General features: G+C 53.5%; 1 protein-coding gene across 2 annotated transcripts in view; it reads right to left on the bottom strand.

Moving 5' to 3' along the window:
- The window catches only part of LOC123757995 (uncharacterized), a 208,387-nt gene that overhangs the window by 112,330 nt on the left and 69,775 nt on the right, over positions 1-26,282 (bottom strand). For both annotated transcript variants that reach the window (XM_069338920.1, XM_069338921.1), the window contains exon 2: positions 24,559-24,692. In XM_069338920.1, the coding sequence (XP_069195021.1) occupies positions 24,559-24,691 (133 nt within the window). In that variant the 5' untranslated portion in view covers position 24,692. The remainder of the gene's footprint in view (positions 1-24,558; positions 24,693-26,282) is intronic.

The following is a 26,282-nucleotide window of genomic DNA, read 5'->3' as shown; positions in this document are numbered from 1 at the left end:
GGGACTAGAGTTCTCTGTGCGGGCTGGTTACCCGGAGATTGCCCTGGCTTGTGAAATGCTCTCTGTCCCTGTGTTTGCGATTTATGGGGTCGAGTTGGTAACGGCCCGTAGGGCAATTGTGAAGTTTGCAGAGGAGGTGGCATATCGCGATTTTCTCCGGCGATACGAGGGGCGGACACTGCCCCTGCCGGATGGTGCGGGCACTGTCACCCTCTCGGATAGGAGTGGTGCACTTACTTACATAAGTGTGCATGGGGCTCCCTTGGAGTTTCCAGAGGCTCTGCTACGGCGGTATTTCGGCCGGTTTGGCGCAGTTGTTAGTGTGCGAGTGAACGTGGTGTCTTCTAGTCCTCTTAAGGGTGTGAGGTCTAACATTCGCACCCTGGGCATGAGACTCCGGGCGGATATTCCGTCCTCTGTGCGCCTTATGGGGTACAACGTTCGGGTGTTTTACGCCCGTCAGCCGCGAACGTGTTATCGTTGTGGTCTTTTGGGCCATCGGGCTGCTGACTGTTCTGCGCCTCCTGTTGCACCAGTGAATCTCTTCAGTGAGGAGGATTTTCCGCCCCTTCCTGTGGGGGATGATTCGGTGGGTATGGACGTCTCTTCGGCCGAGGAGGTGCCCTCTGTAGCTGCTGTTGCTCCGCCTGTTGCGCCCCCTGTTGTTGCCGCATCTCCTCCGGAGGTTGGGTCCTCGCCTAGTGCTCCAGCTGGTGTCCCTGAGCCTCTTCCGCCTGCCGTTTGCTCGGACCCCTCGTCTTCCAGTTCTTCCTCTGCTGTGTCTGTCCCGGTCCCTGCGCCCTCACCGTCTGTTCCGGCTGTGCTGGGAGCTGAGGTGGTTCCGGCATTCCCTCCTGTGCCTGGCCTGGTGCCCCGTGTGGTTGAGGAGGCTGCCGTGCTGCGGCATGCGTCGGTTCGCTCGGTTGGTGCTGCGCGGGTCGCTGAGTCTGCCTCCGGGTCTGATGATGTGCGGCCCGAGCCTAAGCGTTCCCGGCGTTCTTCTGCGTGGGCTGATGTTGGCGAATTCGACGAGTGTCGTCCTTCCGTTGACGGTGGAGTGGCTCCGGATGTGGTGCACACTACGGTGGTGGCGGAGGTACACTTGCCTGAGGATGCCGGTGCCGGCGTTTCGGCCTCACCTTCTGGTCCGGTGTCCGAGGGTCCTGCTTCAGGTGCGTTGCCTGCGTCGGATGGCTCCGGTTCTTCGTGGGCGGTGGTTCCCCCTGCTGTAGTTGGTGGTGAGCGGGGTGGCCTGGTGGTGATGTTGAGAAAGGATGCTCGCTCTGGATGTTCTGTGGCCCCTTCCTTGTTACCCGTTTCCTCGGCAGCGGTCTTGCCGCCTCTTCCGTTTCCTGCAGTCCCTTCCGTGTCTCCTGCGGTATCCATGGAAGTGCTATCGTCTCAGCGTCCGGCACCTGCTCCGATGAAGGCGTGGCAGGCTCAGCGACCCTCGTCCGCTTCTCCGGTGTCATCTGCTTCCTCAAAGGGCGTGGTTAGCGCTCCCCAGCCTCGTTATGCGACTTGCGTCAGTGACCTTGGGCGTTGGCCGATGCCGCCAGATATAGATGTTCCCGAGTTTATGATACCGGCTCGAGAGTGGGGGAGCGCAAACCCTACCGACCTTGAAGATCTAGTCTGGGAAGCTTACAAGGCGAAATATCCTCATGATCTTTTCCCGGAGAAGTACATTTCTCACGAGGTTCCTCGCAAGTGATTTCTATGTATTTTGTGTTGCCTGGTTGTGGGGTGTGTATGTGAGTGGGTGGGGTGGGTATTGTTTCCCGGTTCCTGCGTGCTCCGGTTTGTATTGTGGGTTTTTTTGTATGGCTAGTGGGGGGGGTGTGCGGTTCCTATGCGTTTGTGTGTTCGGTTGTGGATGTCGTGTGCGCTTGTTTGTCATCTTGTGTGCCCTTCAGGCTGTTGGCGTGTGCTCTTTGTTATGTGTGCATTATGTGTGTGAGGTGTTAGCGGACTTGTTTTGTGTGTTTCTCGCCTCTCTGTTTCCCTTATGTTTGTATTGCGCTGTGTTTATATTTGTGTTATGTTTGTATATGCATTTTTGTTTTGTGGTCAGCCCTTCTGGCTGGTCTTCTCTTGATTTGTTCCTTTGTCATTGTACGTGTGTGTGCTTTGTTCTTTTGTTCTATGTTATATTTGTTCTGTTTTTATTGTACATTATATGCATGCTTGCATGTAAAAATAAAAATAAAAAAAATAAACTTAACACCCCTCCTTAACACTGCTGGCAGATCACTGTGACAGTCACTCAACTACCACCTAATACTAAATCTGAAATATTAAATGAGGGGGAAGCAACAAGTGAAGGGTTTATTAATCTTAAACAAATGGTTAATACTTAAATGTACAGTGCCACCACCTTCCTGACCTGAAGGTGCCGGTATTACTCCCAGGAAAGACAGAAACCAATAATCTTATGAACTTGGAGGGCGTAAGAATCTTGGTAATAATGCTTGGGGATTAATTACATCAAAATCTTTACTTTACTTATTGAGGATTCAAGGCCAACTTTAATATCCCTGAAATGGAGAACACGGCGGGATTTCCAATACAGCACATAAAACCACACATTAAAATGACTCGGCACTAAAAAAGGCGGGAACATAACTAAACAATAAATTACAAAACTTCATTATAAGAACTTCATTTAAGAAATGACACGTTTATTGAAATCAAATTGAAATATATCCTAATCTAAACACCCCTAAGAGATAATATAACCGGAGTACAATTACTTTGATGTACCAAAACTCAGACAGACACTACCTTACTCCTGTAATACCAGCCACAGGATGTTGAGTGGCTGCCCTCTGGCCCTGATGGGGACCTGTCCCAAGTCGCTTCCAAAGACACGTTAACTAATACGTCCTTCGACTACCCCCAGGGAGGTCTATGGTTCCTCCCCCGAGCTTAGCTCCGGGTTTGGAGCGCCAATCAGTTTAAACCAAAGCTGGAGGCTCTGACCTCTCTGGCCAATGGGTGCCTGGTCCTACCCTGGGGACTCCGCCTCTTGAGACTAGTCCATACAGTGTCATGAACCTAACCCCGCCTCCTAGGCCCCCCTGACTTTCAATCAGTCAGCTCTAGGATAGGCATGTACTGAAGGGTCTTTCCCTTGTCAGAGTTCCCAATTGCTCCCACACTCACATCCCAGGGAACCCGGGGCAGGGAGTATATATGGCACCAGCCACCCAAACGAAAATTTGAGAACTACGGCTTTATGGCACCCAGTTTTACTGGCCCTCGTCAATGGCTATAGTGGAGGCGGAGGAGAGGGGAAAGAGTGGGGGTAGAGAGGGAAAATAAGTGGGGTTGGAGTGGGCACAGAGTGGGAGGGACCGCCATCCAGGGGTCTCTTGACTCAATGGTTTATGGCAGGGAAGGGTCAACAGGGGCGGGGGAGAAGCAACAAGGACGGGGACGGCAAACCAAGGGAAAGAGAAAGAGGAAAGGGAAGGAGAAAGGGAAAAGGGGGGAAGGGAAAGGGGAGAAGCTTCGTCTGTACACAGACCACTACAGTAGAGGGTGATAGTGAAGGAAGGTGGAAGTGGTTGTAAATATTGTAAAGAATGTTGGTATAATAAACACCTACTGGACAAAATTTGAATAAAATTAATATTTAGTTGTTTAAATTATTAGTATGCGGGTCATGGCTATTGGCGGTGAAGAAAGATTAATGAAATAATGACAGGAGTTCTACACAATAATAATAGTACACGGTAATCACGCTAACCTCAGGTATCGATGAGAAAATCCATAAGAGCCGTGATTAGGATTCGAACCTATGTGCAGGGTGTTCCCCAGACACACGCCCAAGTCAACCAGACCAAGGATTGGAGGACTGAAGCCTGGAGTTGTACTCAACTCACCAGGGTTGCCCGAGGCTTCCACTCAAGCCGGAACCAAGAAGTGCAAGTGTGGGGGATTACCCCACAACAGACGCTCGAATACTTATTACGACTTACGGATTTTTATATTGATACACCACAGTGTACTTTAATAATAATGATAATTATTAATAATTTTATTATTTATTATTATTATTATTATTATTATTATTATTATTATTCAGACTGAATACCGGCGTCTAACAGTTAACTATCACCAACCAGAAGCCGACGTTAGTATATCGAGTATACTACACTCCAGTATACTACACTCCACCAGTATACTACACTCCACCGAGCAGATATGACACTGATCCCCATGAACCAGCTCCAAGTAACTTGTAGGTAGACATAGACTGAGGACTAATTGGCTTGTATCACCACGACGGACCAGTCAGTAATTACAGGTACTGACGGGGGGGGGGGAGGTAAGGAAGGATTGGTGGAGGGGGGGGAGGTAAGGAAGGATTGGTGGAGGTAAGGAGGGAGGGGTGGAGGGGGGGGGAGGTAAGGAGAGAGGGGTGGAGGGGGGTGGGGAGGTGTTGAGAGAGACTAAAGGTCAACACACTTACGGTAAGGAGGTGAGAGACCTGTAATGTGTAGCCGGGATGGTAATGGTGTTATAGACAAGTTATTATAGTCGGACTGAATAACATTTCTATCCCTGTACATGGTGGGGGGGGCCTGTACATGGTGGGGGGGGCCTGTACATGGTGGGGGGGGGGCTCTGTACATGGGGGGGGCCCTGTACATGGTGGGGGGGCCCCTGTACATGGTGGGGGGGGGGCCCCTGTACATGGTGGGGGGGCCTGTACATGGTGGGGGGGCCTGTACATGGTGGGGGGGCCTGTACATGGTGGGGGGGCCTGTGCATGGTGGGGGGGGTCTGTACATGGTGGGGGGGGTCTGTACATGGTGGGGGGGCCTGTACATGGTGGGGGGGGCCTGTGCATGGTGCGGGGGGTCTGTACATGGTGGGGGGGTCTGTACATGGTGGGGGGGCCTGTACATGGTGGGGGGGCCTGTACATGGTGGGGGGGCCTGTACATGGTGGGGGGGGTCTGTACATGGTGGGGGGGCCTGTACATGGTGGGGGGGGCCTGTACATGGTGGGGGGGCCTGTACATGGTGGGGGGGGGCCTGTACATGGTGGGGGGGGGCCTGTACATGGTGGGGGGGGCCTGTACATGGTGGTGGGGGGCCTGTACATGGTGGGGGGGTCTGTACATGGTGGGGGGGGCCTGTGCATGGTGGGGGGGTCTGTTCATGGTGGGGGGGGCCTGTACATGGTGGGGGGGCCTGTACATGGTGGGGGGGCCCTGTACATGGTGGGGGGGGCCCTGTACATGGTGGGGGGGGCCTGTACATGGTGGGGGGGCCTGTACATGGTGGGGGGGTCCTGTACATGGTGGGGGGGGGCCTGTACATGGTGGGGGGGGCCTGTACATGGTGGGGGGGGCTTGTACATGGTAGGGGGGTCTGTACATGGTAGGGGGGCCCTATACATGGTGGGGGGGCCCTGTACATGGTGGGGGGGCCTGTACATGGTGGGGGGGCCTGTACATGGTGGGGGGGGCCTGTACATGGTGGGGGGGCCTGTACATGGTGGGGGGGCCTGTACATGGTGGGGGGGGGCCTGTACATGGTGGTGGGGGGCCCTGTACATGATGGTGGGGGGCCCTGTACATGGTTGTGGGGGGCCCTGTACATGGTGGTGGGGGGCCCTGTACATGGTGGTGGGGGGCCCTGTACATGGTGGTGGGGGGCCCTGTACATGGTGGTGGGGGGCCCTGTACATAGTGGTGGGGGGCCCTGTACATGGTGGTGGGGGGCCCTGTACATGGTGGTGGGGGGCCCTGTACATGGTGGTGGGGGGCCCTGTACATGGTGGGGGGGGGCCCCTGTACATGGTGGGGGGGGGCCCCTGTACATGGTGGGGGGGCCCCTGTACATGGTGGGGGGGGCCCCTGTACATGGTGGGGGGCCCCTGTACATGGTGGGGGGCCCTGTCCATGGTGGGGGGCCCTGTACATGGTGGGGGGCCCTGTACATGGTGGGGGGGCCCTGTACATGGTGGGGGGGCCCCCTGTTCATGGTGGGGGGGCCCCCTGTTCATGGTGGGGGGGCCCCCTGTACATGGTGGGGGGGCCCCCTGTACATGGTGGGGGGCCCCTGTACATGGTGGGGGGCCCCTGTACATGGTGGAGGGCCCCTGTACATGGTGGAGGGCCCCTGTACATGGTGGAGGGCCCCTGTACATGGTGGAGGGCCCCTGTACATGGTGGAGGGCCCCTGTACATGGTAGGGGGCCCCTGTACATGGTAGGGGGCCCCTGTACATGGTGGGGGGCCCTCCCTGGAAACACAAACCGAAACTGTCTCCATTTTCCGCTTTTTACAACTTGTAATAAAGTTGTTACATCTTGGCTTAACGTGTTTATGACGTATTAGAACGTTGTTACAACTTACTATATTGGTTGTTATAACTGGTTAGGTGTTAAAACTTGTTCGAACGTTGTACCAACGTCGTAGTTTCGGTGTGTGTTTGGCGGGCTGTACATGGTGGGGGGGCCCCTGTACATGGTGGGGGGGCCCCTGTACATGGTGGGGGGGCCCCTGTATATGGTGGGGGGGCCCCTGTACATGGTGGGGGGGCCCCTGTACATGGTGGGGGGGCCCCTGTACATGGTGGTGGGGGGGCCACTGTCCATGGTGGTGGGGGGGCCCCTGTACATGGTGGGGGGGCCCCTGTACATGGTGGGGGGGCCCTGTACATGGTGGGGGGGGGCCCTGTACATGGTGGGGGGGGGCCCCTGTACATGGTGGGGGGGCCCCTGTACATGGTGGGGGGCCCCTGTACATGGTGGGGGGCCCCTGTACATGGTGGGGGGCCCCTGTACATGGTGGGGGGCCCCTGTACATGGTGGGGGGCCCCTGTACATGGTGGGGGCCCCTGTACATGGTGGGGGCCCCTGTACATGGTGGGGGCTCCTGTACATGGTGGGGGGCCCCTGTACATGGTGGGGGGCCCCTGTACATGGTGGGGGGGCCCCTGTACATGGTGGGGGGCCCCTGTACATGGTGGGGGGGCCCCTGTACATGGTGGGGGGGCCCCTGTACATGGTGGGGGGGCCCCTGTACATGGTGGGGGGGCCCCTGTACATGGTGGGGGGGCCCCTGTACATGGTGGGGGGGCCCCTGTACATGGTGGGGGGGCCCCTGTACATAGTGGGGGGCCCCTGTACATAGTGGGGGGCCCCTGTACATGGTGGGGGGCCCCTGTACATGGTGGGGGGCCCCTGTACATGGTGGGGGGGCCCCTGTACATGGTGGGGGGGCCCCTGTACATGGTGGGGGGGCCCCTGTACATGGTGGGGGGGCCCCTGTACATGGTGGGGGGGCCCCTGTACATGGTGGGGGGGCCCCTGTACATGGTGGGGGGCCCCTGTACATTGTGGGGGGCCCCTGTACATGGTGGGGGGCCCTGTACATGGTGGGGGCCCCTGTACATGGTGGGGGGGGCCCCTGTACATGGTGGGGGGCCCCTGTACATGGTGGGGGGCCCCTGTACATGGTGGGGGGCCCCTGTACATGGTGGGGGGGCCCCTGTACATGGTGGGGGGCCACTGTACATGGTGGGGGGGCCCCTGTACATGGTGGGGGGGCCCCTGTACATGGTGGGGGGGCCCCTGTACATGGTGGGGGGGCCCCTGTACATGGTGGGGGGCCCCTGTACATGGGGGGGACGCTATATAATAATAATCGCTATAGATCGAAATCTTCAGTGTTGGGAGTAACTCAAATTTGTAGAGATAGTCAAAAATTAGTTTGGTGTGGGGCCGAGGACCCATCAGCGTGTGGTGGAGGGTTATTAAGGCGACCACAGGAGCGTACTGACCAACCCGCAACCAGACTATACTTCTGGACACACTCCAGAACCACAACACACACACAACGTCAATATTGGTGCGTTTTATTTTTTCTAATACGTCGCAGTTTTAACGGATGGGTCGATTCCGTTAAAATTGCGACATATTAGATGAGAGCGCGGGGGGGTTGGACAGAAAAGGTGAGGGGAACGGGAGGTTATCATCGGCCTGTCTATCATTCTGTCACCCCGTCAATCACCAACACTTCAGAGATTAGATTGTCGTGGAATATAAAAAAAAAATATTTTGTGCCCTCCCCCCCCCCCCCCCTCCCCCCCTCTCCCCCCTCTCTCACTCTCTCTCTCTCTCTCTCTCTCTCTCTCTCTCTCTCTCGAGAGAGAGAGAGAGAGAGAGAGAGAGAGAGAGAGAGAGAGAGAGAGAGAGAGAGAGAGAGAGGGAGGCAGGCATGTGGGACTTCTCTCTCTCTACCTCCTTGTTATTAGCCCTTCTCCCCAGCACTTTGCTAGTGGTTGGAAGTCGTCTACCTTAATTGTTCTCCACTCCTCGGGGACGGTGAGGGCGTTGGTTTAACTGCTGCTTCACATTACAAGAGGCTTGCTCAAGTCAAGAGGGAAGACGTGACAGGACAGTTTAACACAGTTTCGTGAGAAAATCTCACCTTCTTGGAGTTTATAGTTGTCATTGGACAAAGGCCAGGCATGACTTGTCATTGGCTGAGGACCTTAGGCATTGTTTTAGCTGATTGGGTATAGGCCTAGGAGGGGCGGAGTTCTTTTTAGTGCAGGAGAGCCCGAGTGGGTGGAGCTGTTACGTCCTTGAAGCATTCGTCTCCAAAAGTAGTTAGTGTCAAGTGGAGTGCTGGCAGGGGTTGTGGGGGGGGGGGGGTGCTGGCAGGGGTTGTGGGGGGGGTGCTGGCAGGGGTTGTGGGGGGGGGGGAGTGCTGGCAGGGGTTGTGGGGGGGGGGAGTGCTGGCAGGGGTTGTGGGGGGGGGGGGAGTGCTGGCAGGGGTTGTGGGGGGGGGTGCTGGCAGGGGTTGTGGGGGGGGGAGTGCTGGCAGGGGTTGTGGGGGGGGGGGAGTGCTGGCAGGGGTTGTGGGGGGGGGGAAGTGCTGGCAGGGGTTGTGGGGGGGGGAGTGCTGGCAGGGGTTGTGTGGGAGGGGGGGGGAGTGCTGGCAGGGGTTGTGTGGGGGGGGAGTGCTGGCAGGGGTTGTGTGGGGGGGGGAGTGCTGGCAGGGGTTGTGTGGGGGGGGGGAGTGCTGGCAGGGGTTGTGTGGGGGGGGGAGTGCTGGCAGGGGTTGTGTGGGGGGGGGGAGTGCTGGCAGGGGTTGTGTGGGGGGGGGGGGGGAGTGCTGGCAGGGGTTGTGTGGGGGGGAGTGCTGGCAGGGGTTGTGTGGGAGGGGGGGGGGAGTGCTGGCAGGGGTTGGGGGAAGTGCTGGTAGTGGGTGAACAACCAGGGGGGGCCACGACGCTGGCTGAGAAGCAGTATAAAGGTATCTGACAGTTCCCTGTACAATTTGTTGTCCATTACCATGCCTCTAAGGTTAAGACGTCACTAGCTTAGGGTTAATTAATTTGCCTTATTAAATAAACCTACTGTGTATTAATTTCCTGTGTATTTTATATATATATATATATATATATATATATATATATATATATATATATATATATATATATATATATATATATATATATATATATATATATATATATAACTGAAAACTCACACCCCAGAAGTGACTCGAACCCATACTCCCAGAAGCAACGCAACTGGTATGTACAAGACGCCTTAATCCACTTGACCATCACGACCGGACAAAATGAGGTGATAGCCGAGGCTATATGAACCACCCCACCGCCGGCACTCTGATAGTTATCTTGGGCATAGCATTTTACCAAATCACCTCATTCTTTGGGGCACACGTGAGGAACACAAATGCGAACAAGCCTGAATGGTCCCCAGGACATATGCAACTGAAAACTCAGTTGCATATGGTGGGGTGGTTCATATAGCCTCGGCTATCACCTCATTTTGTCCGGTCGTGATGGTCAAGTGGATTAAGGCGTCTTGTACATACCAGTTGCGTTGCTTCTGGGAGTATGGGTTCGAGTCACTTCTGGGGTGTGAGTTTTCAGTTGCATATGTCCTGGGGACCATTCAGGCTTGTTCGCATTTGTGTTCCTCACGTGTGCCCCAAAGAATGAGGTGATTTGGTAAAATGCTATGCCCAAGATAACTATCCGAGTGCCGGCGGTGGGGTGGTTCATATAGCCTCGGCTATCACCTCATTTTGTCCGGTCGTGATGGTCAAGTGGATTAAGGCGTCTTGTACATACCAGTTGCGTTGCTTCTGGGAGTATGGGTTCGAGTCACTTCTGGGGTGTGAGTTTTCAGTTGCATATGTCCTGGGGACCATTCAGGCTTGTTCGCATTTGTGTTCCTCATGTGTGCCCCAAAGAATGAGGTGATTTGGTAAAATGCTATGCCCAAGATAACTATCCGAGTGCCGGCGGTGGGGTGGTTCATATAGCCTCGGCTATCACCTCATTTTGTCCGGTCGTGATGGTCAAGTGGATTAAGGCGTCTTGTACATACCAGTTGCGTTGCTTCTGGGAGTATGGGTTCGAGTCACTTCTGGGGTGTGAGTTTTCAGTTGCATATGTCCTGGGGACCATTCAGGCTTGTTCGCATATATATATATATATATATATATATATATATATATATATATATATATATATATATATATATAATGTTTCATTGAATATGACCGCATATTCTGTGTATTATTTTCTGGTTTAGGGCTTCTATCCCTCTAACTATTTTCTTAGCATCAGGGCTTAATTGAAATAGGAGTTCTCCAAAACTCATTTTCGTACTTTTGAGGTGAAGAAAAGAAGTGATTTACTATAGAGTGTATTACACTTATTTATATAATTTGCACAACGTTTCGAACCAGAGAAATGTTGAACAAGAATACCTGCATAATAGACAAAACCCAAGATGCAAGAAGATTACAAATTCTTGAGGCAATTCACATAAGAATAGAACGACCTACCATGAACACCCAAATCACGGAACTATTTACCCTACCCACCATGAGAGTAAGGACAAGACCAGAACATATCGATGCCAACACAGAAGACAATGTCCAACATAATAGGCCAATTACACTGGATTAATCTTTGTGTTTAGATAGGAGCTGCCTCGTATGGGCCAATAAGCCTTCTGCAGCCTCTATGTTTCACCTCACATTTATCCCTTATATATATCCCCCCATGTTTTCACCTTTATTGTATTATCACCTGACCCAGTGCGGGTATAAAATCAACTAGTATTGTAAGATCTGTTCACTTGAGAATGAACCATGGAGGTTCGAAACGTTGTGCAAATTATATAAATAAGTGTAATACACTCTATAGTAAATCACTTCTTTTCTTCACCTCAAAAGTACGAAAATGAGTTTTGGAGAACTCCTATTTCAATTAAGCCCTGATGCTAAGAAAATAGTTAGAGGGATAGAAGCCCTAAACCAGAAAATAATAAATACAGAATATGCGATCATATTCAATGAAACATGTTTGAAAGAAAACCTGCTGCCAGTATACACCAATATATTATATATATATTATATTATATATATATATATATATTATATTATATATTATATTATATTATATATTATATTATATATTATATATTATTATATTATATTATATATTATTATATATATATATTATATATATATATATATATTATATATATATATATATATTTCTCTTAATTCTGAGACGTAGATCTTAAGTTGATTTGGATATTTCCTGTAATCTTACGAGTATTTTTATGAGCAAATATATTCCCATTGTAGTTCATGAAGTAAAACTAAAAGGAGGTAAGGTAATTATCAAAAGAAGGCACGAAGCCGGGAAGGTTATGTAGCACCATCAAAGTGCGGAATAATCAGAGGGCGCTAAATATCACCAAGAATGCCAATACGAGAACAGAAACGCTTAAGGCGAACGATATTAAAAGTATCCGATCACCAAGAATTCTATTGAGTGACAAGTGACCGCGGGGGACGGTCGGAAAACAAGGACACACGCTCGTCCTGGAAGTCAGGACATTCAACAAGGATATGCACGACCGTAGGAGGGACAATGCAGTTTGGACAATAAGGAGCTGGGTGGCGCTCCATTAAGTGACCGTGAGTTAAGCGAGTATGGCCAGTCCGCAGCCTTGCCAAAGCAGTTTCCCACTGCCAGTTACAGTGGCAGGAGGAGGGCCATGGGGACACACTACGTTTGAGAGTACGCAGCTTGTTACTAACTACAGAGGACCAAGAACCCTGCCAACGAGCATGGATGGAGGAATGAATAACAGGATAAAAGTCGGAATAAGGAATATCTTGATGGGATAAGGAATATGGGATGGGACAAGAACGGATATCTTCCTTAGCGGCAGCATCCGCACGCTCATTTAAAGAAACACCAACATGGCTGGGAACCCAGCAAAACTCTACTGATTTAAATTTACTAGAAATAAGAAACAGCCAATGTTGAATCTCGATGACCACCGGATGAACAGGATTGAAGGACCCTAGAGCCATAAGGGCACTACGAGAGTCAACTACAACCACAAAGGAGGAATAACAATGAGAAAGCAGGAGACAGAGCAGAGAGAATAGCATAAAGTTCTGCCGTGAAAATGCTAGCCTCCGGGGATAGGCGACACATAAGTGCGGTCAGGAAAAACAACAGAGTAGCCAACACCATCCACAGAATTAGACCCATCGGTGAAGATGGAAAGAGTAGGAGTGCGAAGAAAAGTGCTTAAGGAAAAGGCGTTTCAGAACCATATGAGGGATAAAAGCTTTAGTGATGCGGGTCAAGGACGTACAAAACTTTGGAAGGGGGACTCTCCACAGAGGTAAGGAAGGAACAATACGAGGAGAAACATTAGAAATACGAACGGAAAGAGAATCCTGTAAGCGAGATAACCAGACAGAAAGAGGGAGGTGATGAAGAGAAACAGGAAACACGGGAAGAGTAAAAGTTTAAGCATGACAGAGGCGAGAGGAAGGATGTTGCAAGGAACTGTGCAAGATAGCGAAGACAGTAGCGATCACAGCGGTCCTGGAGAGACAGGAAGCCAGTGTCAACTTACAAACTGAGGGCGGGAGTCGAACGAAAAGTACCAGAGCCGAGACGCAACCCAGTAAGGTGCAAAGCATCAAGACAGCGAAGAGTAGAAGGAGAAGCAGACGAGTAAGCAGGGCAACCATAATCGAGCTTAGACAGGACGAGAGAGGAATGCAAAGCAAGGAGAGTGCGCCTATCCGCTCCCCAAGAAGTATGGGACAATACCCGAAGGAGGGTAAGGGCCTTAGAGCACTCAACACGGAGGTAAGAGATATGGGGAGACCAAGACAAACGAGTGTCAAGGAATAACCCCAAAAGCTTTGCAGAATCTTTGTACTCAAGGGGATGACCATAGTGTGACAAAGAGGGACGAAGAACGACCCGTTTCCGAGTAAAAGTCATGGCACAAGTCTTAGGAGTAGAGAACTTGAAGCCATGATCAGTGGCCCAAGACGACACGGCATCAATCGCAAGTTGAAGCCGGCATTGATGGAGAGGCGAATCATCACCCTGACAGCAAAGGGTAAGATCATCGACAGAGAGCGGAGAAGACACCGGAAGGAAGAGAGGAAAGAAGACCATTGAGGGCAACCAGAAAAAGAGTAGTGATCAGAACACTACCCTGGGGCACACCTTCGTATTGCCGAAAAGAGGCAGAGAGAGTGGTACCAAGCCTCACCCGAAAGGAACGACGAGAGAGGAAGCTGCTGAGAAAGAGAGGGAGATGACCACGAAGGCCAAAAGAATGAAGTCGAGACAGAATATGATACCGCCAGGTAGTGTCGTAAGCCTTTTCCAGGTCAAAAAGGACGGCAACAACGGAGGTCTTCGCAGCAAAAGCAGTACGAATATAGACCTCCAAGTTCACCAGGACATCCGTTGTGCTACAGCACTTGCGAAAACCAAATTGAGAAGGGGAGCGGTGGTGATAGTGTTCTAAGAACCACATCAAACGAACGTTAACCATACGTTCAAAGAGCTTGCAGACAACTCGTGAGGGCAATAGGGCGGAAGTCCTTGGGGGATGTCCTGAGAGACCCTGGTTTCCGAACAGGGAGGGCAACAGCATCGAGCCAGTCCTCAGGGACTGACGACGACTCCCAGACCCGATTGTACAGACTCGGTAAATACTGAGACATGCACAGAGGGAGATGGCGAAGCATTTCATAATGAATGCCATTGGAGCCCGCCGTCATAGAACCGCAGAGGGCCAGGGCAGACTGAAGCTCAGAGAGAGAAGGGATTATTATAGGGAAGGTGAAGATGAGTAGAGAAATTTAAAGGACGAGATTCAAGAATAGGCTTACAAAGAAGGAAGGATTGGGGAAGATGAGAATCAGAACTAACAGACAAAAAGTGGGAACCCAGTTCGGTCGCGACCTGCAAAGGGTCCACCACAAGAGCACCACGGAGGCGAAGGACCAGGGAGACATCGGGAACAAACTTTCTTGCAATCTTGCGGATAGGCTTCCAGACCAGAGGTAGAGTAGTTTCGGACGTAGCGGTAGAGACATAAGACATCCAGCAAGCACGTTTAACTATACGGATGGTCCTACGGGCCACCGCACTCGCCTTCCGAAACAAAATAAAAGACTCGACAGTCTGCCGGCGGCGATGTCTCTCCCAGGCTGCACGCTTACAGCGGGACAGCCCGAGCACAGTCCACATTCCACCAGGGAATGCACTTCCGCGTTCCCTGAGAGGAACAGCGTGAATAGAGCATAGGGCAGCGTCAAAGACAGTGTCATGAAAAAGGAGGGGGTGAGGGAGAGGCAGAACGGAGAGATCGGAAATAGTAGCACGGAGAGTAAAGAGGCGCCAGTCAGCCTCGGCAAACCACGTAGGGGCTCACAAGGGTCCTACGTGGTGTCCTTCAGCATGTACACCACCCAAAGAGGGGGCAGGAGAGGGGGGGGCACAGGCAACCCACACCGGTCCCAGGGAGGTGTACGTGAGCCCCCTCACCACGGCAAGGAGGCACCACGGAGGGGAAACTAAAAGGAACTCCATTCACCCATTATTAATGTTCCCAACACACTATTAGTTGACTGGTCTCCTCCCGAGTCAATTAGCCTAATTATTAAAGTTCCAGGAGTGGTTGCGGGAATTATTTGTTTTAAAAGTAACCTTATCTTCAATCTGGTCTGTAATAATTTTAAAAATATCTTTAACACCTTAGTCATGTTCCCAACCCCCTTTCCCCTGATAAATTTATGAGCATTTTCTGCTGCGAGGGCGGACTCTCCCAGTTCTTTGGGAGTTATATCAGTGCAGTTATTACTGCCAAAAATGGGTTACCAGTTATACCAACATTACAGTGGTGACATTTCTGTTATGTTACAGTGACTTCTGGAGTGTTTCAATGGCGCCTTCTCTTATTGTTACAGCTCCTCCCAAACCTCTTTCCCACCCCTCTGGCTTTGCCCACCCTCTCTCCCTTTCCACTACCGCCCACAAGATGGGTATGGGGTGCATAATAAATGAACTAAACTCTCCCACCCTCTTTCCTTCATATTTTGTCTATTCTAAAATTTCTTACGAAGTCTTATATGTCGTATCGGTCTAAACCACTTCTATGAAACGTGCAGAGTGACTGACAAGGAGCAACAGCTGCAAGCTCAACAACCCACAGTGTAGGACAAGAGATGCCTCTTCACCCACAGTGTTATAAACCCATGGAACCGCCTACTCGCCGTAGCAGCCAATGCCACAACACTACTGCAGTTTAAAATTCGGCAGGAAATAATTATCAGGAATAATCACGTGACCTTTGACAACCCGCTGGTTTCCTGTCCTCCTCGACGCTAGTCGAGATAGTGGCTCTCGGGGCTGCTTGTCCCCGACCAGCCCACAAGGGCCGGTGGCCCTCAGTATTCCTTATGAAGACCAACGTTTCCTGCTTGTCCCAGTATTTTTATCACCCTGTACTATGTATCTTTAATACTGTGGGTTATAGTATTAAAGCCGAGGCCGATGCATAGAAAACGAAAATATTACGTTGCTTTAAGTTATGCAATACGTCTTTTTTTTTTCCTTTTTTAACAACTAGACGAATCCGTAAAAAATATGACGTACTAGGCAAGCGGACGGGCCGGAGCGGAGGCGAGAAGCGGGTAATTTGCAAAGTATTGAGTTTCATTTGGAAGCATCTCTGGTTACCATAGCAACCGCATCCATTCTGGTCGCCTTGAAGTCCGTCGTCCGTAGAAGAGTGTGGGGGGGGGGGGTGAGTGTGGGGGGGGTGAGTGAGTGTGGGGGGGGGGTGAGAGTGTGGTGGGGGGGTGAGTGAGTGTGGGGGGGGGTGAGTGTGTGTGGGGGGGGTGAGTGTGTGTGTGGGGGGGTGAGTGTGTGTGTGGGGGGGGGTGAGTGTGTGTGTGGGGGGGGGTGAGTGTGTGGGGGGGGGTGAGTGTGTGGGGGGGGGGGTGAGTGGGGGGGGTGAGTGTGTGTGGGGGGGGGGTGAGTGTGTGTGTGGGGGGGGGAGAGTGTGTGTGTGTGGGGGGGGGAGTGTGTGTGTGGGGGGGGGAGAGTGTGTGTGTGGGGGGGGTGAGTGTGTGTGTGGGGGGGTGAGTGTGTGTGTGGGGGGGTGAGTGTGTGTGTGGGGGGGTGAGTGTGTGTGGGGGGGTGAGTGTGTGTGGGGGGGGGTGAGTGTGTGTGGGGGGGGTGAGTGTGTGTGGGGGGGGGGGTGAGTGTGTGTGGGGGGGGGGTGAGTGTGTGTGGGGGGGGTGAGTGTGTGTGGGGGGGTGAGTGTGTGTGGGGGGGTGTGTGGGGGGAGGAGAGTGTGTGGGGGGGGGGCGAGAGTGTGTGGCGGGAGGGCGAGAGTGTGTGGGGGGAGGGCGAGTGTGTGGGGGGGGGGGCGAGAGAGTGTGGGGGGGGGGCGAGAGTGTGTGGGGGGCGAGAGTGTGTGGGGGGGCGAGAGTGTGTGGGGGGGGCGAGAGTGTGTGTGGGGGGGGGCGAGAGTGTGTGGGGGGGGCGAGAGTGTGTGGGGGGGGGGGCGAGAGTGTGTGGGGGGGGGCGAGAGTGTGTGGGGGGGGGGCGAGAGTGTGTGGGGGGGGGGCGAGAGTGTGTGGGGTGGGGGCGAGAGTGTGTGTGGGGGGGCGAGAGTGTGTGGAGGGGGGGTGAGTGTGTGTGGGGGGGGTGAGTGTGTGGGGGGGGGGTGAGTGTGTGGGGGGGGGTGAGTGTGTGTGTGGGGGGGTGAGTGTGTGTGGGGGGGTGAGTGTGTGTGGGGGGGTGAGTGTGTGGGGGGGGGGTGAGTGTGTGTGGGGGAGGGCGAGTGTGTGGGGGGGGGGCGAGAGAGTGTGGGGGGGGCGAGAGAGTGTGGGGGGGCGAGAGTGTGTGGGGGGGCGAGAGAGTGTGGGGAGGGGCGAGAGTGTGTGGGGGGGGCGAGAGTGTGTGGGGGGGCGAGTGTGTGTGGGGGGGCGAGAGTGTGTGGGGGGGGCGAGAGTGTGTGGGGGGGCGAGAGTGTGTGGGGGGGCGAGAGTGTGTGGGGGGGGCGAGAGTGTGTGGGGGGGGGGCGAGAGTGTGTGGGGGGGGGCGAGAGTGTGTGGGGGGGGCGAGAGTGTGTGGGGGGGGGCGAGAGTGTGTGGGGGGGGCGAGAGTGTGTGGGGGGGGGGCGAGAGTGTGTGGGGGGGGGCGAGAGTGTGTGGGGGGGCGAGAGTGTGTGGGGGGGGGGCGAGAGTGTGTGGGGGGGGGGCGAGAGTGTGTGGGGGGGGGCGAGAGTGTGTGGGGGGGCGAGAGTGTGTGGGGGGGGCGAGAGTGTGTGGGGGGGGCGAGAGTGTGTGTGGGGGGCGAGTGTGGGGGGGGGGCGAGAGTGTGTGGGGGGGGGCGAGAGTGTGTGGGGGGGGCGAGAGTGTGTGGGGGGGGGCGAGAGAGTGTGGGGGGGGCGAGAGAGTGTGTGGGGGGGCGAGAGAGTGTGGGGGGGGGCGAGAGTGTGTGGGGGGGGGCGAGAGTGTGGGGAGGGGCGAGAGTGTGTGGGGGGGGCGAGAGTGTGTGGGGGGGCGAGTGTGTGTGGGGGGGGGCGAGAGTGTGGGGGGGCGAGAGTGTGTGGGGGGGGCGAGAGTGTGTGGGGGGGCGAGAGTGTGTGGGGGGGCGAGAGTGTGTGGGGGGGGGCGAGAGTGTGTGGGGGGGGGGCGAGAGTGTGTGGGGGGGCGAGAGTGTGTGGGGGGGGGGCGAGAGTGTGTGGGGGGGGCGAGAGTGTGTGGGGGGGGCGAAAGTGTGTGGGGCGGGGGGGCGAGAGTGTGTGGGGGGGGGCGAGAGTGTGTGGGGGGGGGCGAGAGTGTGTGGGGGGGGAGGCGAGAGTGTGTGGGGGGGGGCGAGAGTGTGTGGGGGGGGGGCGAGAGTGTGTGGGGGGGGGGCGAGAGTGTGTGGGGGGGGGGGCGAGAGTGTGTGGGGGGGGGGCGAGAGTGTGTGGGGGGGGGGCGAGAGTGTGTGGGGGGGGGCGAGAGTGTGTGGGGGGGGGCGAGAGTGTGTGGGGGGGGGCGAGAGTGTGTGGGGGGGGGCGAGAGTGTGTGGGGGGGGCGAGAGTGTGTGGGGGGGCGAGAGTGTGGGGGGGGGCGAGAGTGTGTGGGGGGGGGCGAGAGTGTGTGGGGGGGGGCCGAGAGTGTGTGGGGGGGGGCGAGAGTGTGTGGGGGGGGGCGAGAGTGTGTGGGGGGGGGGCGAGAGTGTGTGGGGGGGGGCGAGATTGTGTGGGGGGGGGCGAGAGTGTGTGGGGGGGGGCGAGAGTGTGTGGGGGGGGGCGAGAGTGTGTGGGGGGCGAGAGTGTGTGGGGGGGGGCGAGAATGTGTGGGGGGGGGCGAGAGTGTGTGGGGGGGCGAGAGTGTGTGGGGGGGGGGCGAGATTGTGTGGGGGGGGGGCGAGAGTGTGTGGGGGGGGGGCGAGAGTGTGTGGGGGGGGGGCGAGAGTGTGGGGGGGGGGCGAGAGTGTGTGGGGGGGGGGGCGAGAGTGTGTGGGGGGGGGGGCGAGAGTGTGGGGGGGGGGCGAGAGTGTGGGGGGGGGGGGGCGAGAGTGTGGGGGGGGGGGGGCGAGAGTGTGTGGGGGGGGGCGAGAGTGTGTGGGGGGGGCGAGAGTGTGTGGGGGGGGCGCGAGAGTGTGTGGGGGGGGCGCGAGAGTGTGTGGGGGGGGCGCGAGAGTGTGTGGGGGGGGCGCGAGAGTGAGTGGGGGGGGGGGGCGAGAGTGTGTGGGGGGGGGGGGCGAGAGTGTGCGGGGGGTGGGGGGCGAAAGTGTGTGTTTACTTGTTGTGTTGTGTTTTTACGGGGGTTGAGCTTTGCTCTTTCGGCCCGCCTCTCAACTGTCAATCAACTGTTTACTAACTACTATTTTTTTTTTTTTTCTTCCTCACACCACACAGCAGGGCGGGGCGGCGCTCCATCAAGTGACCATGGGTTAAGCGAGTATGGCCAATACGCAACCTCGCCAGAGCTGTTTCCCATAGCTGGTTACAGTGGTAGGAGGGCGGCCACTAGGAAACACAACATTTAAAAGTACGTAGTTTGTTACCAGTAACAGACGATCAAGAAGCCTGCCAATAGGCAAGGATGGAAGAATGGATAGCCGGGTAAAAGTCGGAATATGGAATACCTTTACGAGAGATAGGACAAGAGTGGACAGCTTCCTTGGCGACAGCATCCGCACGCTCATTTAAAGACACACCAATATGGCTGGGAACCCAACAAAACTCAACCGACTTAAATTTACTGTGAACAAGAAACAGCCAATGCTGGATCTCGACAACTACTGGATGAACCGGATTAAAGGACCCGAGAGCCATGAGGGCACTACGAGAGTCAACTAACAACTACAAAGGAGGACTGACAACGAGAAAGCAGGAGACGAAGAGCAGAGAATAGCATAAAGCTCCGCTGTAAAGATGCTAGTCTCCGGAGGTAAGCGACACATAAGTGCGATCAGGAAATACAACAGAGTAGCCAACACCGTCCGCAGACTTAGACCCATCGGTAAAGACAGAAACGGAGCAGGAGTGAGAAGAAAAGTGCTCAAGGAAAACGTGTTCTAGAACCGTAGGAGGGATAAAAGCTTTAGTGATGCGGGTCAAGGACGTACAAAACTGCGGAAGGGGGACTCTCCACGGGGGGCAAAGAAGGAACAACACGAGGAGAAACATTAGAAACACGAACAGAAAGAATCCTGTAAGCGAGATAACCGGACAGAAAGAGGGAGGTGGTGAAGAGGAACAGGAACCCCAGGAGAGGTAAAAGTTAAAGCATGACAGAGGCTAGAGGAAGGATGTTGTAAGGACCTCGTAAGATAGCGAAGACAGTAGCGATCACAGCGGTCCTGGAGAGACAGGAAGCCAGTGTCAACATACAAGCTAAGGACGGGAGTCGAACGAAAGGCACCAGAACTGAGGCGCAACCCAGTATGGTGCAAAGCATCAAGACGGCGAAGAGTAGAAGGAGAAGCAGACGAGTAAGCAGGGCAACCATTATCGAGCTTAGACAGGACGAGAGAGGAATGTAAAGCAAGGAGAGTGTGCCTATCCGCTCCCAAAGAAGTATGGGACAATACCCAAAGGAGGGGAAGGGCCTTAGAGCACTCAACACGGAGGTAAGAGATATGGGGAGACCAAGACAAACGAGTGTCAAGGAATAACCTCAAAAGCTTTGCAGAATCTTTGTACTCAAGGGGATTACCATAAAGTGACAAAGAGGAACGAAGAACGACCCGTTTCCGAGTAATGGGCATGGCACAAGTCTTAGAAGTAGAGAACTTGAAGCCATGATCGGTGGCCCAAGACGACACGGCATCAATCGCAAGTTGAAGCCAGCGCTGAAGGAGAGGCGAATCATCACCCTGACAGCAAAGGGTAAGATCATAGACAGAGAGCGGAGAAGACACCTGAAGGAAGAGAGGAAAGAAGACTATTGAGGGCAACCAGAAAAAGAGTAGTGATCAGAACACTACCCTGGGGCACACCTTCGTATTGCCGAAAAGAGGCAGAGAGAGCAGCACCAAGGCGCACCTGAAAGGAACAACGAGAGAGGAAGCTGCAGAGAAAGAGAGGGAGATGACCACAAAGGCCAAAAGAATGAAGCTGGGATAGAATATGATATCGCCAAGTGGTGTCGTAAGCCTTTTCCATGTCAAAAAGGACGGCAACAACGGAAGTCTTTGCAGCAAAAGCAGTACGAATATAGACCTCCAAGTTCACCAGGACATCTGTCGTGCTGCGGCACTTGCGGAAACCAAATTGAGAAGGGGAGACGAGGAGATGGTGTTCCAGGAACCACATCAGACGAACGTTAACCATACGTTCAAAGAGTTTGCAAACACAACTTGTGAGGGCAATAGGGCGAAAGTCCTTAGGGGTAAGTTCCCGGAGACCCTGGTTTGCGAACAGGGAGGACAACGGCATCGAGCCAGTCCTCAGGAACTGACGACGACTCCCAGATCCGATTATATAGACTCGGTAAATACCGAGACGTGCACGGAGGGAGATGGCAAAGCATCTCATAATGAATACCATCGGAGCCCGCCGCCATAGAACCGCAGAGGGCCAGGGCAGAACGAAGTTCAGAGAGAGAGAAGGGATCGTTATAGGAAAGTCGAAGACGAGTGCAGAAATCTAAAAGACGAGACTCAAGGACAGGTTTACGAAGAAGGAAAGATCGGGGGAAGATGAAGACCAGAGCTAACATAAGATAAATGGGAACCCAGTTCGGTAGAGACCTGCAACGGGTCCGCCACAAGAGTACCACGGAGGTGAAGGACCAGTGAAACATTGGGAACGAACTTACCCCCTATCTTGCGGATACGCTTCCAGAACTGTGGCAGGGGAGTTTCGGACATTATTGTGGAGACATAAGATGCCCAACATTCACGTTTAGCTGTACAGATGGCCCTACGGGCCACCGCACTCACTTTCCGAAAGAAAAGAAAAGAATCGGCTGTCTGCCGACGGATGTGCCTCTTCCAGGCTGCATGCTTACAGCAGACACCCCGAGCACAGTCTGCATTCCACCAGGGAACGCACTTCCGTGGACTCCGAGAGGAAGAGCGAGGAATAGAGCGGAGGGCAGCGTCGAAGACAGTGTCATGAAAAAGGAGGAGAGAGCGAGGGAGAGGCAGAAGTAGAGGTCAGAGAGAGCAGCACTGAGGGTAAATAGGTTCCAGTCCACTTTAGAAAACTGCCACCTAGGGAAGGAGAGGTAAGGGCAAAAAGAGAAAAAGGAAACAAGGATGGGGAAATGGTCACTGCCATGGAGGTCATCAAGAACCTACCACGTGAAATCTAAGTAAAGAGAAGAAGAGCAAAGAGAAAGATCAAGACAGGAAAGGGTGAGAGTCCGAGAGTCCAAATGAGTGGGCTCACCAGAATTCAGAAGAGACAGGGAAGAAGAGAGGAGAAACGGCTCAAGATGGCGACCCCGGGTATTCGTCAGAACATCACCCCAAAGAGAATGACGACAAATGAAATCACCCAGCAGGAGCACTAGGCTCCGGCAAGGAGTCCAGTAAGTGCTTCAGATCATGACCCTCTGTCCTGCGTGACAGTCAATACCAGCATTATCCTCACTTAAGACTTAATTGAAATCCTTAGACAAGACAATTTTAATAAAAATTTTGTCTATAAAGATAATAATTATAACCGGCTTGCGAGACGTTGAGTGTCACTACTCCAGGTTGTGTTGTGACGGATCTCTCCCTTACCTTGAGGTGCTTCCGGGGCTTAGCGTCCCCGCGGCCCGGTCGTCGACCAGGCCTCCTGGTTGCTGGACTGATCAACCAGGCTGTTGGACGCGACTGCTCGCAGCCTGACGTATGAGTCTCAGCCTGGTTGATCAGGTATCCCTTATATTTAACCTTACACTAGTGTCTGGTCAAGCGTGTTACCAGCCCTCGTCATGAACTGAAATTTTCAACACCCACAAAATCATCACCATTTTGGAAAAGCGCTTCCAGTTGTATGACAATTAAGGAGTAGATACAGCATTAGGATGCTTACATAAACCAACATTACATTAATGTCAGGTTATTCCAACTGTGACTCAGGCTTGGCTTGGCTTAGGTTAAGGTTAGCCAGATTATTTTATGTTAGACTAGGTTACGTTAGATTGGATTATATTACATTAGGTCAATTAAGAAATATTGTTTTATTTATAAAGAACATGTATCCTATTTTCTCGTGTACCTTGTTGAACTCTGACACAGAACACAGGTGTAGGACACAGGTGTAGGACACAGGTGTAGGACACAGGTGTAGGACACAGGTGTAGGACACAGGTGTAGGACACAGGTGTAGGACACAGGTGTAGGACACAGGTGTAGGACACAGGTGTAGGACACAGGTGTAGGACACAGGTGTAGGACACAGGTGTAGGACACAGGTGTAGGACACAGGTGTAGGACACAGGTGTAGGACACAGGAGAGGTGATGTAGAAGCCAAATATCTTGCCAAGTACTTGACGTCTGCAATCTCACGGAAACAAATCCAGGGAAGAGGCCTGGTCGGGGATCGGGCTTCAGGGACGTTGAGCCCCGAAATCGTCGTAAAGTAATCGCAATCAAGAAGTAGGGAAATCATCAGGAGAAAGTGTTATGCCTATAGGACCACAGAACACTTGTGAAAGGCGTGTGGAGACGTGGGTGATGAGGACGAGGCGAGCAACGCTAGCTGCCTCATTACTGGGGAAGACGAAGGTGGAGGTGGTGATGCCTGGCGGTGCCTGGCGGTGCCTGGCGGTGCCTGGCGGTGCCTGCAGTGTTGATGGCTACAGTAATGAGTGTTGCGCGTCATGAACACTGTTGCAGAGATGATATTGTGAAAGGAAGCTCCATCACCTGGGCAACGCCGAGCACGCTATCCAGAAATGTATATGTAAACATAATTATCATACCATGAGCCCGGGTATGTAGGCGGCCCAACACTCACACATGGCCGCCATGCCCATGATAAAAGGGTATGTTAGGGCTCCCACACTAATCTCAGTTATCAACTATCAAGCAAACGAATTTTTGGCTCTTTATCGTTATATTTCGTATTCGCGCACATTTTTTTTATTTCTTTTCTCTGTTCGGTTTTTATTACTCCGAGACACACAATATTTCAAATGTTGAATCAAGTTCAATATTCGAACTTAAAATTTGAAATTTAAATTAATGAAGCAACATTGCAGAGATAAGAATACGTCTTGCAGGCCAAGAAGGAAATCATAAAAGGGGGGGGGGGGAAAGAAAGAGATTATATATATATATATATATATATATATATATATATATATATATATATATATATATATATATATATATATATATATATATATATAATAATAATAATAATAATTTGTAACATGTGATCTGAAAAGAAAGTAGGCCAATTGTAAAAGCGTTAGGTCATTTATGAATTACCAGTTTGTATACTAATGGGTAATTTATATATGTCAGTCATTTGTAATACCATCTAAAAATATATTTTAATATATGAAATGTTTCTCACCTCCGTCGGTATTCAGCCTTTCTGACTTTCCCTTTCTCTATAACTAGATTTCCCCTGTCACTGGCTTTCTTCTTTGGCTTCTCCTCACTCTGGTCTTTCTCTGTTCTCCCAAACTCCCTTCATTCATCACACTCCCTCTCCCTTCCTCTCCCTTCCTCCCTCATGTAGACACTTACCCTTGAGCTGAGCCTTGGATATATTGTGGCTGAGTTGACGGTGGGCAGGCGTGGTGGTCCTCCTCGACCTGTCGAGGTCCTTGGCCCTCACACCGCCCTCCTCCTCCGCTCGTGCCATCGTCGGGTTGGTCATCCTGGGAAGGAAACACCTGGTCAACACCACCGCTTGAACATGCAACAGATGCTTCCTCATCTCTGCTCCTCCACTCAGACTTGAATTTTTGGTTGAAACTCTGACTAACGTAGACTAATGTGAATTAAAATAGGATCTGAGCCTTGTCAGGATGAGCCAAGGTGTTGTAGTGATCTCTGGCTCAAGCAAGGTAAACTAAATGGTGTTTACTGAGCTGCTCGTGGACTCTGGGAGCCCTTACGAGAGCTGTACCTGTGATCTCGGCGGCGCAGTATTCACTCAGCAGCTTACGAGCCCGGAAGCGCCACGAGGTCCTCCATAACAGTGACCATGGGGTTGAGGACGACCTCGTACGACCTCGGTGCTCGTAAACTGTTACAGAATACGTAGCCACGATCAGTACAAGATATAAAGACCTCGACTATGAACGGGGAAGAAGCAATATGGAAAGGAAGGAAGGTGGGGAAAGAAAGAGAAATAAAGAATAATGGGAGAAAGTTCCTGTCACCACTTCGTTCTCTTATCATACTCACTCGAGTGGTCACTTATCCCTCCTGATAACTGTGTTAGTTAAAGCACTGTGTTTGAAGCTGCGCATTAGTGGGTAATGGGGCCTCGGAGGAGCGGTAATGGGGCTCTGGTCCAGCAGCTTGCAACACCCGGTCCGGGTACCACGAGGCCCGGGTACTATAGGTGCCAGGGTACCAGGGTTAAAGTTCCATTGCACGATTGATTTTGACCATTTACAACCTTTTAAATGGTTTGTAAACAATGATCATAACTGTCCCCCCCCCCCTAGCCCCGACGGGGGGGGGGGGGTGTGCGCCCCCCCCAGCTCCTGATGAAGCGGTGTGTCCCCCCCCAGCCCCGAGGGGGGTGTGTCCCAGCCCCGAAGAAGGAGGAGGGGGGTGGTGTCCCAGCCCCGAAGGAGGGGGGAGTGGTGTCCCAGCCCCGAGGGAGGGGGTGTTGTCCCAGCCCCGAGGGAAGGGGGGTTGTCCCAGCCCCGAGGGAGGGGGGTGTCCCCCAGACCCGAGGGAGGGGGGTGTGTCCCATCCCCGAGGGAGGGGGGGTGTCCCAGCCACGAGGGAGGGGGGGGTGTCCCAGCCCCGAGGGAGGGGGGTGTCCCAGCCCCAAGGGAGGGGGGGTGTCCCAGCCCCAAGGGAGGGGGGCCGGGGGTGTCCATTGATCGCGGCCTCCGAGGCGAGCCGTCATCTCCCGCCACCCTCCCCGTCATTACCTCTACACCTTAAGTGCTTTGTTTAGCCTGTTCCCGTTGCCACTTTATATTCCCAGGACGGTGTACTCTACACTGTAAGCGTGTAGGTAGGTAGGCGGGACCAAAGAGTCAGAGCCCAACCTCCGCAAGCACAACTAGGCGAGTACACATGCTGGCAGACGTTCAGCATACTCGTGTAAAGCACAGCCATGTAAACTGTTTACATTAAAACCAGTTTATTGAAAGATGTACAGGTTTCGCAGGCGATTGTGCAAGTTGTTGACAAATCCCTAGAGCGACGTGTCCCTTCAGAGTAGAGGGTGTTGAGGAGGAGTGTTGAGCTGCCCCGCTCCAGGTCCTGGCCACCCTCCTGCA

This window comes from Procambarus clarkii, chromosome 40, assembly GCF_040958095.1.
Source record: "Procambarus clarkii isolate CNS0578487 chromosome 40, FALCON_Pclarkii_2.0, whole genome shotgun sequence".
NCBI classification, from domain to species: Eukaryota; Metazoa; Arthropoda; class Malacostraca; order Decapoda; family Cambaridae; genus Procambarus; species Procambarus clarkii.
This window is presented reverse-complemented; position numbering and strand designations above follow the sequence as displayed.